Source organism: Pelophylax lessonae (genome assembly GCF_965119305.1).
Source record: "Pelophylax lessonae genome assembly, chromosome: 9".
Classification (NCBI taxonomy): domain Eukaryota; kingdom Metazoa; phylum Chordata; class Amphibia; order Anura; family Ranidae; genus Pelophylax; species Pelophylax lessonae.
In genome coordinates this window covers 53,887,185-53,901,663 of record NC_138776.1, presented here as the reverse complement: position 1 = coordinate 53,901,663, position 14,479 = coordinate 53,887,185, and the positions used below count along the sequence as shown (strand labels likewise).

At 42.5% G+C, this 14,479-nt stretch overlaps 1 protein-coding gene across 1 annotated transcript in view; it reads right to left on the bottom strand.

The window, feature by feature from the left end:
- Window positions 1-14,479, bottom strand: part of ATRNL1 (attractin like 1) — a 1,075,574-nt gene that overhangs the window by 896,584 nt on the left and 164,511 nt on the right. The window contains exon 2 of the mRNA XM_082267948.1: window positions 12,644-12,727. Within this exon, the coding sequence (XP_082124074.1) occupies window positions 12,644-12,727 (84 nt within the window). The remainder of the gene's footprint in view (window positions 1-12,643; window positions 12,728-14,479) is intronic.

Genomic DNA, 14,479 nt, shown 5'->3' with positions numbered 1-14,479 from the left:
TATGCCTATCCCATGCATGCTTAAACTCCTTCACTGTATTTGCAGCTACCACTTCTGCAGGAAGGTTATTCCATGCATCCACTACTCTCTCAGTAAAGTAATACTTCCTCATATTACTTTTAAACCTTTGCCCCTCTAATTTAAAACTGTGTCCTCTTGTGGTAGTTTTTCTTCTTTTAAATATGCTCTCCTCCTTTACCGAGTTGATTCCCTTTATGTATTTAAAAGTTTCTATCATATCCCCTCTGTCTCTTCTTTCTTCCAAGCTATACATGTTAAGGTCCTTTAACCTTTCCTGGTAAGTTTTTTCCTGCAATCCATGTACTAGTTTAGTAGCTCTTCTCTGAACTCTCTCTAGAGTATCTATATCCTTCTGGAGATATGGCCTCCAGTACTGCGCACAATACTCCAAGTGAGGTCTCACCAGTATTCTGTACAGCGGCATAAGCACTTCTCTCTTTCTACTGCTTATACCTCTCCCTATACATCCAAGCATTCTGCTGGCATTTCGTGCTGCTCTATTACATTGTCTTCCCACCTTTAAGTCTTCTGAAATAATTACTCCTAAATCCCTTTCCTCGGATACTGAGGTCAGGACTGTGTCAAATATTCTATATTCTGCCCTTGGGTTTTTACGTCCCAGGTGCATTATCTTGCACTTATCCACATTAAATTTCAGTTGCCAGAGTTCTGACCATTCTTCTAGTTTTCCTAAATCCTTTTCCATTTGGCGTTTCCCTCCAGGAACATCAACCCTGTTACATATCTTTGTGTCATCAGCAAAAAGACAAACCTTACCATCGAGGCCTTTTGCAATATCACTTATGAAGATATTAAACAAAATTGGTCCCAGTACAGATCCCTGAGGTACCCCACTGGTAACATGACCTTGTTCTGAATGTTCTCCATTGACCACAACCCTCTGTTGTCTGTCACTCAGCCACTGCCTAATCCACTCAACAATATGGGAGTCCATGCTCAATACTCTTCTCTTCCCATCACTCTGGTAGTTGATCTTGGTCTCATCTGTCCATAGGATGTTGTTCCAGAACTGTGAAGGTTTTTTTAGATGTTGTTTAGCAAACTCTAATCTGGCCTTCCTGTTTTTGAGGCTCACCAATGGTTTACATCTTGTGGTGAACCCTCTGTATTCACTCTGGTGAAGTCTTCTCTTGATTGTTGACTTTGACACACATACACCTACCTCCTGGAGAGTGTTCTTGATCTGGCCAACTGTTGTGAAGGGTGTTTTCTTCACCATGGAAAGAATTCTTCGGTCATCGGACCACAGTTGTTTTCCGTGGTCTTCCGGGTCTTTTGGTGTTGCTGAGCTCACCGGTGCGTTCTTTCTTTTTAAGGATGTTCCAAACAGTTGATTTGGTCACACCTAATGTTTTTGCCATCTCTCTGATGGGTTTGTTTTGTTTTTTTCAGCCTAATGATGGCTTGCTTCACTGATAGTGACAGGTCTTTGGATCTCATATTGAGAGTTGACAGCAACAGATTCCAAATGCAAATATAGCACACTTGAAATTAACTCTGGACCTTTTATCTGCTCCTTGTAAAAGGAATAACGAGGGAATAACACACACCTGGCCATGGAACAGCTGAGCAGCCAATTGTCCCATTACTTTTGGTCCCTTAAAAAGTGGGAGGCACATATACAAACTGTTGCAATTCCTACACCTTTCACCTGATTTGGATGTAAATACCCCCAAATTAAAGCTAAAAAGTCTGCAGTTAAAGCACATCTTGTTTGTTTCATTCCAAATCTATTGTGGTGGTGTATAGAGCCAAAAGATTTAAATTGTGTCGATGTCCCAATATTTATGGACCTGACTGTATGTATATATATATATATATATATATATATATATATATATATATATATATATATATTTTTTTTTTTTTTTTTTTTTTCATCACAGAAACCTGACATTTTATCTGAGTTGTGAATACTTTTCATATCCCCCGTATGTAAATATATATATATATATATATATATATATTTTTTTTTTTTTCTTTTTTTTAAATGTTACGTTTTCTCAGTTTAAACATTTGATGTTTTCTATTTTCTATTTTGAATAAAATATATGTTTCTATTATTCGTAAATCATTGCATTCTGTTTTATGTCGATTTTACACAGCGCCCCAACCTTTTTATAATTGGGGTTGTACTGAAACAGATTTTTTTTTTTTTTTAAACCAGTTTAGTGTCACTTTATTTACTGCTCTCAAGGTGCAGAGTGTGGTGTGTAAGTACTTAACACAGCGTACTGCAGGCACAGAATATATTCATAATGTAATAAAACGTATCAAATTCACTGAATCCTCCATCTATTGAGAGCAAACATAGTCAACACCACCCTGCTATTTACATAGTAAATATTTCAAGAAGAAGAAATATTGGCTGGAAAAAAATATTTGAACAAAGTCATAAAAGAACAAGTCTCGCTTATCAGAAGATCGTATTTTAAAGCGGTCTGTGCCCCCAATCAAATCTGAATGTTCATTCTACAGGAGTTGGGGATAATTCATCTTATAGCACGTAGGTGCGATAAACGCCGCTGTGATTAAAGTGGACCTGTACTCTGTTAATACTGGGCAAACTTACAGGATTAAATCATGTATAATACTGAGGCTGCATTCACACTTGCACGTCGGTTCGCGTAGGAGAGACAGACTGCCACGGTAAATGTGCGGTGGGCAGTCTTAAAGCAGTTAAAGCGGTAGTATACTCCACTTTTTAACTTTTACCTACAGGTAAGCCTATAATAAGACTTACCTGTAGGTAAAATTAATATCTCCTAAACCTGCACGGTTTAGGAGATATTCGCCCTGCATGCAGCCACTGACACCAGCAGCCCTGTGAAAATGGCTGCTGTGAAATGGAGACAGATGAAACCAACCAAGGGCAAACATACAAACTTTGTAGTCTGGAGCAGTGTTGCTTACAAACTGTGGGGTTGATTTACTAAAACTGGAGAGTGCAAAATCTAGTGCAGCTGTGCACAGAAACCAATCAGCTTCCAGGTTTTTTTTTTGCCAAAGCTTAACCGATTGTAGACCGCCGCAAGTACATATACTGTGGCGGTCAGCCCCGGCCAGGCAAAGTGACGTACCGGTACGTCACTAGCCTGGGAGCCAATAGCGGGCAGGCACGCGCCGCTGGAGGCGCGCTCCCGCCTCAGCTCGTTCACGGGCACCTCCATGCGTGTGACCGGCGGACCCAATGTCCGCCGGTCACTCGCGATCGTCCGCTGTGAAGGGAGAAAGACAGGTGGCTAATGTAAACAAAGCTGCCTGTCATTCTTCCCTGTGTAAAAGCACTGATCTAACGGTCCTGCTATGTAGGACCATTGATCTGTGCTGTTACACACACAGCCACATCCCTGCACAGTTAGAAGCACGCCCCTAGGGACAAACATAGTCACTGCATCTCTAATAAATTAACCCCTTCCCTGCCAGTGTCATTTTTACAGTAACAGTGCATTTGTATTGCACTGATTATTGTAGTAATGTCACTGGTACCCCCAAAAGTGTCAAAAATGTCAGTCAGGGGTCCGATCTGTCCGCCGCAATGTCGCAGTCCCGCAAAAAAAAAAAAAAAAAAACGCAGATCGCCGCCATTACTCGTTAAAAAAAAAAAAACAACAAAAATGACAAAAAACTTTCCCTTAGTTAGTAAACGCAATTTTACCAAACATATGTAGCAGAAAACAAATTGGCCAAAAATTTAAAAAATTTTTGATTTTTACATTTTTTTTGGGAATTTCATATAAAAAAATGTGAAAAATATTGTTATTTTTGCAAAATTGTCGCTCTTTTTTTGATTATAGCGCATGATCAAAAAATCGCACAGGTGATCAAATACCACCAAAAGAAAGCTCTGTTTGTGGGAAAAAAAGGACATCAAATTCGTTTAGGTACAGCGTCGCACGACTGCGCAATTGTCCGTTAAAGTCACGCAGTGCCGAATCGCAAAATAGGCCCTGGTCAGGAAGGGGGTAAAATCTTCCGGGGCTTAAGTGGTTAACTGAACAAGCTGAAGCTAGGAGCTGATTGGCTACCATAGCTGCACCAGATTTTGTACTCTCCAGGTTTTAGTAAATCAACCCTACTGATTCAGACTGCTTTTTTGACAACTACAGCTCCCGACTTCTTCTGAGTATACAGTAAGGTGGCTTTGATTAAACACAACAGACAATTACTGTATACTGGGGGGGGGGGTCCCAGAAGCAAGGCAGAGAGACAGGACATGCTACACACACGCCCTGTGTAAAATGATGACCTTATTTTGGGCGTGTGTAGCATGTCTAAGTTGTGTAACTAGTTAAACTATAACTGAAGGCATTTATTATTTTGGATAGAGTTAGAGGGATTGGAACACCTATCTGGATTTTACTGCCGTCTGTGCCCCATTAGGGATATTCAACATCTATATTTGTCCTCCTTACCATTATCATTAATAAGGATAGTGAAAGAAAATCCCACATTTTGGCTTGTCACCCGAACAGGAAGAGAGAAAATCTTCCAATGGGCACAATAGTTCAGGTGACCCTGGTGACAATTAGGAATTTCCTCTGACTTTGGGAAAGGAAGTGAAAGGAAATCGCCCCAATGTGCCACAGATGGCAAACAAAACTCACAGGGGTTATAACCCTCCCTTACTCTAAGAAAAAGGAAACAAAAATGTTTTGCACTTAGATCTACTTAGTAAAGTTTTGGGTAAACCAAATAACCCATGTCAGGTTTTAAATACTGTTTGTGTCCCCACTGGGCAGATTTTTATTCTCACGTTCTGTTCTGACACACCTAACCAGGACAGGAAGCAAGTATAAATATCCCTAATGGAGACACTGATAGCAGTACGATCTTTTGCAGTCTGATCACTGGGGGGAGAGGAGACTGAGAAAATGCTTCCTCCTGCCTGCAGCAGACTAATGACATCATCTCAGACTAGGCAAACTCAATGACTGGCGCGAAAGGATGACTTTCCAAAGCTTTTCCAGTAAGTACACAGAACTTACTAAAGAGCCCAAAGCTTCCATGGACAAGTCTTACTGCTTACTTGCCTTTCATTGCTGAGGAATCCAGTCAGTGAGGAATTTACAAGGCAGCATTGGAGACTTACAAGGTAACAAAGAAGCAACAACGATACAAAAGAGAAGTAGTAAGACCCCGTTCACACTTGGGTGACCCGACTTTGCCGGGCGACCTGTGAAGTCGCGGTGCACAGCTCGCACCGCGACCTCGGAACGGCCGGCACGGACTTCATATCATTGAAGTCAATGCAGGTCGCTCCAGGTCGCCCCAAAGAAGCTCCGGACCCTTTTTCTAAGTCGGAGCGACTTGTGTCGCTCCTATTAGAACGGGTCCTGTGCTGCTCTATGGCAGGCGACCCACGGCAACTTGTCAGGCGACCAGGTCGCTTGACAGGTCGCCCCCGTGTGAATGGGGTCTAAATCTACAACTCAATATTTGGTGTGTTAGAGGGAAGTAGACTTTAAGTGCCGGTTCACATATATGCAATGCGGGAACCCGGCAAATCCACTGCGGGTTCCCACATCACATTCAAATCGCAGGCAGTTCACACTGCCATATGCGAATCGCTGGGGATGTCAAAACAAAGTTAACGATACCCCCAGATCAGTTCACATATCTCAGTGCGAACTGACAGTTTGGACATGAATCGGATCGCATAGGTGTGAACCACCATGCGATCCGATTCTGCTGCGGACCCAAAAAAGAGTCCTGTGCGTTGTTGTGTCCGAATCCGATGCCAATTCAGCCATACAATCTGTATGGCTGAATTTGCATCGCACAAACATCGCATGTGATTTTCAGAGCAGTGCGCTTCGAATCACATGCAATGTCTGTCATCGCACTGATGTGAATAGGGGCTAAGTCTTTGTAAACCTTCAGGTTTTTTTTAAATAAAAATAACAAACATGTCTATACTTACCTGCTCTGTGCAATAGTTTTGCACAGAGCCGCCATTAACCTCTTCTTCTGGGGTCCCCCGCCGGCATTCCAAGCCCCTCCTTTTCATCGGGTGCCCCCATGGAAAGCAACTTTCTTTGGGGGCACTCGTGCTTACTTGCTCCTGAGTCCTGCTGCTGCGTCCATTGACACAGACAGCAGGACTCGGCCCACCCAAGGCTCAGTGTCACAGGATTCCATTGACAACAGCAAGAGCCAATGGCTCCTGCTGCTATCAATCTGTCCAATGAGGAGAGAGACAGAAGCTTGAGCCACTACACATCGCTGGATCAGAACGGGTTTAGGTAAGGGAAAAAGGGGGGCGGTCTGGGGGGAGCTGCAGCACATAAGGTTTTTCACCTTAATGCATAGAATGTATTAAGGTGAATAGCCTTAAGGGTTTAAAACCACTTAAACAATAATCTGAAACACCCTAATAGATATGATGCAGGAGCAGGGCAGGGAAATGTCTCATCATATTTTTTTTCTTATATTATGCCAAGGGCCACACGAGACAGAAAGTAAAATCCTTCACATGCACCTGACATGCGGAGACCATCTTTTTTTTTGTTAAATAGAAGGGTTATGTTCCTCTTCACTGCTGATAAGGTCGTGTCGCGTGGCCGCTGTGGGCGTACTCGGAGCCGGCCATTAAATTACCAGCAGGTGACAAGTACCTCTAAGTCGCAGGGCTGTGATTTTCCGGAGACGACATGGAGCTGTCAGCAGGGTTTGAAATCAGGCTCCCCGCTGGCCCGGAACCGTTACATAAGTCTTATCCTGATGACAGCTCAACCCTCCTAAACTGCAGTTTCCGTGGAAACCAGATCCGATGATTTGGAACTCGGAGAGAAGTGTTAATGCAGCAGTTAATGGTCGTTATGTCACGTTTGTGCAAAGATTGCACACTGGTATATGGGAGCGCTCTGGTGATGCTGGCTGACCCCCGCTGACAGGTGGGCAAGGAGACAGAGCAGCATGGATAGGTAAAACGCTCACCCACATGGCGGTAAGGTCACCTATGCAGAGACAGTCACCACTTATTGCCTGTAGGCAGCTCCACACAATGATAACTTACTCAATGCAAACCTATCATAAAATAAAAAGCCCAAACCTCCCACTCCCTCCTGTGCCAGGCACACTCCGATCCCAACCCTTACTGTTATCGCCACTTCCATTCCTGCCACTATGCAATCAAATCCCCGCTACTGCTGGGTACAGGAATGCAAATGACAATCCCTGCAACCAAATAGATATACTTGCACCACCAGATATTATGTAAAACGTATAAAGCAGGGTTTCTCAATCTTTTTTCACTCCAAGGCACCCTGCATTTTTATAATGGAAAATGCAACATAAAAAAAAAAAAATGGATCAGTTTGGATCATTCATTATGTCATTATCTTATTTCGGATGCTTCAAACATTAACAAAAGGTTCAAACTATCGCATCAGGTCATCCGAATGAAACAAATTAATAGAAAATAATTTCTTGTTTTGTTATAATTTATTTCAGATTCGTTGAATTTTGTTACTATTGTGATTTGTACTTTTGGACACATCCGAATCTCTGAAGAAAATTTTGATTTGTAACAAAACGAATCGCACATGTCTAATCAGCACAGCTGTGGCGTCATGGCAGTGGGCAGGAAGCAGACCAGGTCTAAATAGAGACAGACTTCTGTCCCCTTCTGAATGCTGGAGCTGCTCTGAATGCCCTGGATTAACATCCCATGTTTCTATGGTGCTGGCGGTCAGCCCGTATGCACAATGGAAGTACATGATGATGTGCAAAAATACTGGAAGCAGCACGGCACTGATAACCCAGATGGCACATATTGTGGCACCCCAGTTGAGAAAGGCTGGTATTAATGCCTTCAATAAAACCATATTAACCACTTAAGCCCCGGAAGATTTTACCCCCTTCCTGACCAGGGCCTATTTTGCGATTCGGCACTGCGTGACTTTAACGGACAATTGCGCGGTCATGCAACGCTGTACCCAAATGAATTTGACATCCTTTTTTTCTAACCAACAGAGCTTTCTTTTGGTGGTATTTGATCACCTGTGCGATTTTTTGATCATGCGCTATAAACAAAAAAAGAGCGTCAATTTTGCAAAAATAACAATATTTTTCACTTTTTTTATATGAAATTCCCCCCCAAAAAAAAATGTAAAAATCAAAATTTTTTAACATTTTCGGCCAATTTGTTTTATGCTACATATGTTTGGTAAAAAAAAAAAAAAAAAAAAATCGCAAAAAGCGTATTTTGATTGGTTTGCGCAAAAGGTATCGCGTTTACTAACAAAGGGAAAGATTTTTGTCATTTTTGTTGTTTTTTTTTAACGCGTAATGGCGGCGATCTGCGATTTTTTATGCGGTACTGCGACATTGCGGCGGACAGATCAGACCCTTGACTGACATTTTTGACACTTTTGGGGTTACCAGTGACATTTCTACAGTAATCAGTGCTATACATATGCACTGTTACTGTAAAATGACACTGGCAGTGAAGGGGTTAACTTTTTTTGAGAGGGAGGGGTTATGTGTGTCCCTAGGGGCGTGATTCTAACTGTGATTGGCTGTGGCTTGAGGTGTAGGAACAGTGATCAACAGTCCTACATAGTAGAACCGTATGATCACCATTCATACAAAGGTGAGAATGACAGGCGGCTTGTTTACATTAGCGGCCTGCCTTTCTCCCTCTGCACCGACGATTGCCGAGTGACCGGCGGACATCGGGTCCGCCGGGCACACGCGTGGGGGGGTCCGTGACCACGCGGGAGCGCACCTCCGGGGGCGCTCGCTCCCTAGACCCTCACAGGCTAGCGACGTAGTACTACGTCGCTCTGCCTGTGAGGGGTTGACCGCCGCAGTAAATAGTCGTGCGGCGGTCGGCAAGTGGTTAAATAAATATAGTAAATGACCCCAGAAGAAATATGTGCACATGCATGTATTAGTGTCCTAGTGGTTAGCAATTCTGCATGGCAGCACTGGGGTTCTTGGTTCAAATCCTGAATGGAATTTGCATGTGCTTGCATGGGTTTTCACCAGGTACCCTGAATTCCTCCCACACCACAAAAGACATGCCGATTGGTTAATTGACTCCATTCCAAATTAGTCCTAGTATGTGTATGTATAACAGGATTCCTCCAAAAATAAGCACCTGCTATTCAATAGTCTTGGGGTTTTGGTATACAACCATTCTTCATGTTACATCCTAAATATGGGTGTAATATGAAACATAATCCAAAAGGTCCACAAAGCCTTTAAAGATGTTCCCTATGTATACATCAGCCCTATTGTCAGTAATTACAGGTGACTCTTTGGGGGTGGGGATTTAAACTGTAAGGGAGGGACTCTAAACCTAACCTTACGATTACAGTGGGGATCGAAAGTTTGGGCACCCCAGGTAAAAAATTGTATTAATGTGCATAAAGAAGCCAAGGAAAGATGGAAAAATCTCCAAAAGGCATCAAATTACAGATTAGACTTTCTTATAATATGTCAACAAAAGTTAGATTTTATTTCCATCATTTACACTTTCAAAATTACAGAAAACAAAAAAATGGCGTCTGCAAAAGTTTGGGCACCCTGCAGAATTTATAGCATGCACTGCCCCCTTTGCAAGGCTGAGACCTGCCAGTGTCATGGATTGTTCTCACTCATCATCCCTGCTGTCGATACCCTTCAGTCGCAGGGATTGCATGAGGACTCGGGGGCATACAATGCGATTAGAGGAGAAGCGTTTTAACCTCAGGCAACGTGGTGGGTTCTTCACTGTTAGGGCTACAAGATTGTGGAATTCTCTACCACAAGAGGTGGTTTCTGCAGGTAGTATGGTGGCTTTCAAAAGACTTCTAGACGTACATCTCAAGGATCAGAACATTCAGGGGTATGCGAGATGATTACAGCCACACACACCTACACAGGTTGAACTGGATGGACTATTGTCTTTATTCAACCTCACCTACTATGTAACTATGTAATCATCTGGGAAGACCAGGTCATGTCAATCTCAAAGGTTTTAAATGCCCAGACTCATCTGACCTTGCCCCAACAATCAGCACCATGGGATCTTCTAAGCAGTTGTCTAGAAAACTGAAACTGAAAATAGTTGACGCTCACAAAGCTGGAGAAGGCTATAAGAAGATAGCAAAGCGTTTTTTTTAGATGTCAATATCCTCTGTTCGGAATGTAATTAAGAAATGGCAGTCATCAGGAACAGTGGAAGTTAAAGCAAGATCTGGAAGACCAAGAAAAATATCAGAAAGAACAGCTCGCAGGATTGTGAGAAAAACAATTCAAAACCCACGTTTGACTGCACGATCCCTCCAGAAAGATCTGGCAGACACTGGAGTTGTGGTACACTATTCCACTATAAAGAGATACTTGTACAAATATGGTCTTCATGGAAGAGTCATCAGAAGAAAACCTCTTCTACGTCCTCACCACAAAAATCAGCGTTTGAACTTTGCAAATGAACATATAGACAAGCCTGATGCATTTTGGAAACAAGTTCTGTGGACCAATGAGGTTAAAATTTAGCTTTTTGGCCGGAATGAGCAAAGGTACGTTTGGAGAAGGGGCACAGAATTTAATGAAAAGAACCTCTGTCCAACTGTTAAGCATGGGGGTGGATCAATCATGCTTTGTGGTTGTATTGCAGCCAGTGGCACAGGGAACATCTCACGAGTAGAAGGAAAAATGGATTCAATAAAATTTCAGCAAATTTTGGATGGTAACTTGATGCCATCTGTGAAAAAGCTTAAGTTTAAGAGAGGATGGTATCTACAAATGGATAATGATCCTAAACACACCTTGAAATCCACGGGGGATTACATCAAGAGGCGTAAACTGAAGGTTTTGCCATGGCCTTCACAATCTCCTGACCTCAACATAATTGAAAATCTATGGATAGACCTTAAAAGAGCAGTGCGTGACAGACAGCCCAGGAATCTCAAAGAACTAGAAGACTTTTGTAAGGAAGAATGGGCAAAGATACCTCAAACAAGAATTGAAAGTTTGCGTTTACAAGCTGTGATACTTTCCAAAGGGGGCAGTACAAGATATTAACTCTGCAGGGTGCCTAAACTTTTGCAGATGCCATTTTTTTGTTTTCTGTTATTTTGAAAGTGTAAATGATGGAAATAAAATCGAACTTTTGTTGACATATTATAAGAATGTCTAATCTGTAATTTGATGCCTTTTGGAGATTTTTCCATCTTTCCTTGGCTTCTTTATGCACATTAATACAAATTTTTTACCTGGGGTGCCCAAACTTTCGATCCCCACTGTAAGCCCCTTTAAACACGGGCAGTTGGAGTTCAGCTTAGAAGAATTTATTTACCACAGCTAAATGCAGACAATGCATCCCTATGGCCCCATTCACACACTGCATTTATCAACGTTTTAACAACAAAGTTTTGTGCGTTTAGGAAAAAAATAAATTGACAGCGTCCAGGAGCTATGTACTGCACCTATCTGTACATAAACGCAGTTAATCGCAATACAAAGAAAAAAGAAGTATTCAGTAGATATAGAAAAAGCAAGAATTTACTACTGCAGCCGCATTTAAACACACGTAAATCGCAGATAAACACAATGTACAAAATTATTGATCGACCGATATTGTTTTTTTGTTGCCGATACTGATATTTTGGCCATTGCATATCGGTATCGGCCGATATTGGCCTATATTTTCGTACATTTAGAAAAAAAAATTTTACCACTTGATAGGTACTCTTGTGGAGGGATCTGGGGGTCTAAAAGACCCCACACTCCTCCTCTGCACATGAAAGCATTCAAAACGCCAAGTTTGGCTGTTTTGAATGCTGTCATTTTTTTTAATCTGGCGCAGAGTACCCGGATGTGATGTCATGACCTCACTTCCGGGTTTTTACACGGAGACCCGATCAGAACCAAATGCGGCTTTGATCGGGTTTTAGGCGGCTGTGCAGGCTGATTGCCCGGGTCTCCCGGTGGTCCCCTTCCACTACTTGTAATGACAGCCGAGCAGCTTCTCCGCTGCATCGGTTGTCATTACAAGACAGCCGACCGTGGGCTATGGACGCAGATACCGGGGTGATGCCTCTAACTGCAGGCATCACTCCGATACAGCACTCTTCCGAAATATCGGCAATATCGGTAACCTCCGGGGCCGATTCCGATATATCGGGGAAAGTACAGATCGGCCCCCCATATATTGGCTTTGCCAATAATCAGTCGATCCCTAGTAGAAATGTGAGTGATCTCTGAGCCAGAAGTGTTGAATTCCAAAATAACAAAACATGCTTTAACCAGTGACAGAACAGCCGCCCATGTGAAAGGGGCTTTAAAGGGGGTTCTAGGAGCACTGCGCCAAGGTTAGTTTTGGCTTTTAGTTTATATGATAGCCATTGCTTGTTAAATTTGACAAAATATTTCAGAAAAGGAGTTTGTGGTGACCCCCGCTGTTAAATGGTTGTTCCACATGTACCAACGCTGCAAATTAAAGTAATGTAGTGCATAACATGGCGCATTTCAGTGCTTTGTGGTAAGCTTACCACCAACAGATATACAAAACCAGCCCCTGATTCAAAATCCCACCCAATCCTGGAATATTCCTTTTGGATGGACTTCCACATGCAGAATTTAATCAAGAAATGCAGCAGATACTCACTATCCCTCGATCAGCCATGTGCACTTCGTCTTGTACTTGTAGTTGATTGGTCCATCGGTGAGGAATCCTGAGGGCTCTGTCAACCTGGAAAACACAGACGTGACAAGATTACAATTACAGAAGGGAGACGGCATCATTAATCGATCTGTACAATATTTTTAGTTCCCCAATTAAATGCTCCAGTGAAAAAAATAGCACAGGCCTAAAACATTAAACTGCGTTCAGGCGCAGCGGTGTGGAGTTTGTATGGCCTTTCCCCATGTGCTGCCCCAATGCACTTGTAATCACCATTCATATCACAGAGAAAAGGCAGAATTCACAAAGCTAAACACATATTTAAAGAAAAAAAAAAAAAGTGACCGTTGTTTTCAGAGTTCAATGAGAAGCTAAAATTACAGTCAATGTGGTGGAAAATCGAAACGTAGAAAAGTGACGGAAGTAAAAAAGACAGTGTGGTTCATTAAGTCTGCCCATTTTTTATATTTTTTATACATATTCTTTATTTATTTTTTTTTTGTTAAAATAAAGATCCTTAATCCCTGTTTAAGGGCTTGTTCACACTATACAGGGAGTGCAGAATTATTAGGCAAATGAGTATTTTGACCACATCATCCTCTTTATGCATGTTGTCTTACTCCAAGCTGTATAGGCTCGAAAGCCTACTACCAATTAAGCATATTAGGTGATGTGCATCTCTGTAATGAGAAGGGGTGTGGTCTAATGACATCAACACCCTATATCAGGTGTGCATAATTATTAGGCAACTTCCTTTCCTTGGGAAAAATGGGTCAAAAGAAGGACTTGACAGGCTCAGAAAAGTCAAAAATAGTGAGATATCTTGCAGAGGGATGCAGCACTCTTAAAATTGCAAAGCTTCTGAAGCGTGATCATCGAACAATCAAGCATTTCATTCAAAATAGTCAACAGGGTCGCAAGAAGTGTGTGGAAAAACCAAGGCGCAAAATAACAGCCCATGAACTGAGAAAAGTCAAGCGTGCAGCTGCCAAGATGCCACTTGCCACCAGTTTGGCCATATTTCAGAGCTGCAACATCACTGGAGTGCCCAAAAGCACAAGGTGTGCAATACTCAGAGACATGGCCAAGGTAAGAAAGGCTGAAAGACGACCTCCACTGAACAAGACACACAAGCTGAAACGTCAAGACTGGGCCAAGAAATATCTCAAGACTGAATTTTCAAAGGTTTTATGGACTGATAAAAAGAGAGTGAGTCTTGATGGGCCAGATGGATGGGCCCGTGGCTGGATTGGTAAAGGGCAGAGAACTCCAGTCCGACTCAGACGCCAGCAAGGTGGAGGTGGAGTACTGGTTTGGGCTGGTATCATCAAAGATGAGCTTGTGGGCCCTTTTCGGGTTGAGGATGGAGTCAAGCTCAACTCCCAGTCCTACTGCCAGTTTCTGGAAGACACCTTCTTCAAGCAGTGGTACAGGAAGAAGTCTGCATCCTTCAAGAAAAACATGATTTTCATGCAGGACAATGCTCCATCACACGCGTCCAAGTACTCCACAGCGTGGCTGGCAAGAAAGGGTATAAAAGAAGAAAAGCTAATGACATGGCCTCCTTGTTCACCTGATCTGAACCCCATTGAGAACCTGTGGTCCATCATCAAATGTGAGATTTACAAGGAGGGAAAACAGTACACCTCTCTGAACAGTGTCTGGGAGGCTGTGGTTGCTGCTGCACGCAATGTTGATGGTGAACAGATCAAAACACTGACAGAATCCATGGATGGCAGGCTTTTGAGTGTCCTTGCAAAGAAAGGTGGCTATATTGGTCATGGATTTGTTTTTGTTTTGTTTTTGAATGTCAGAAATGTA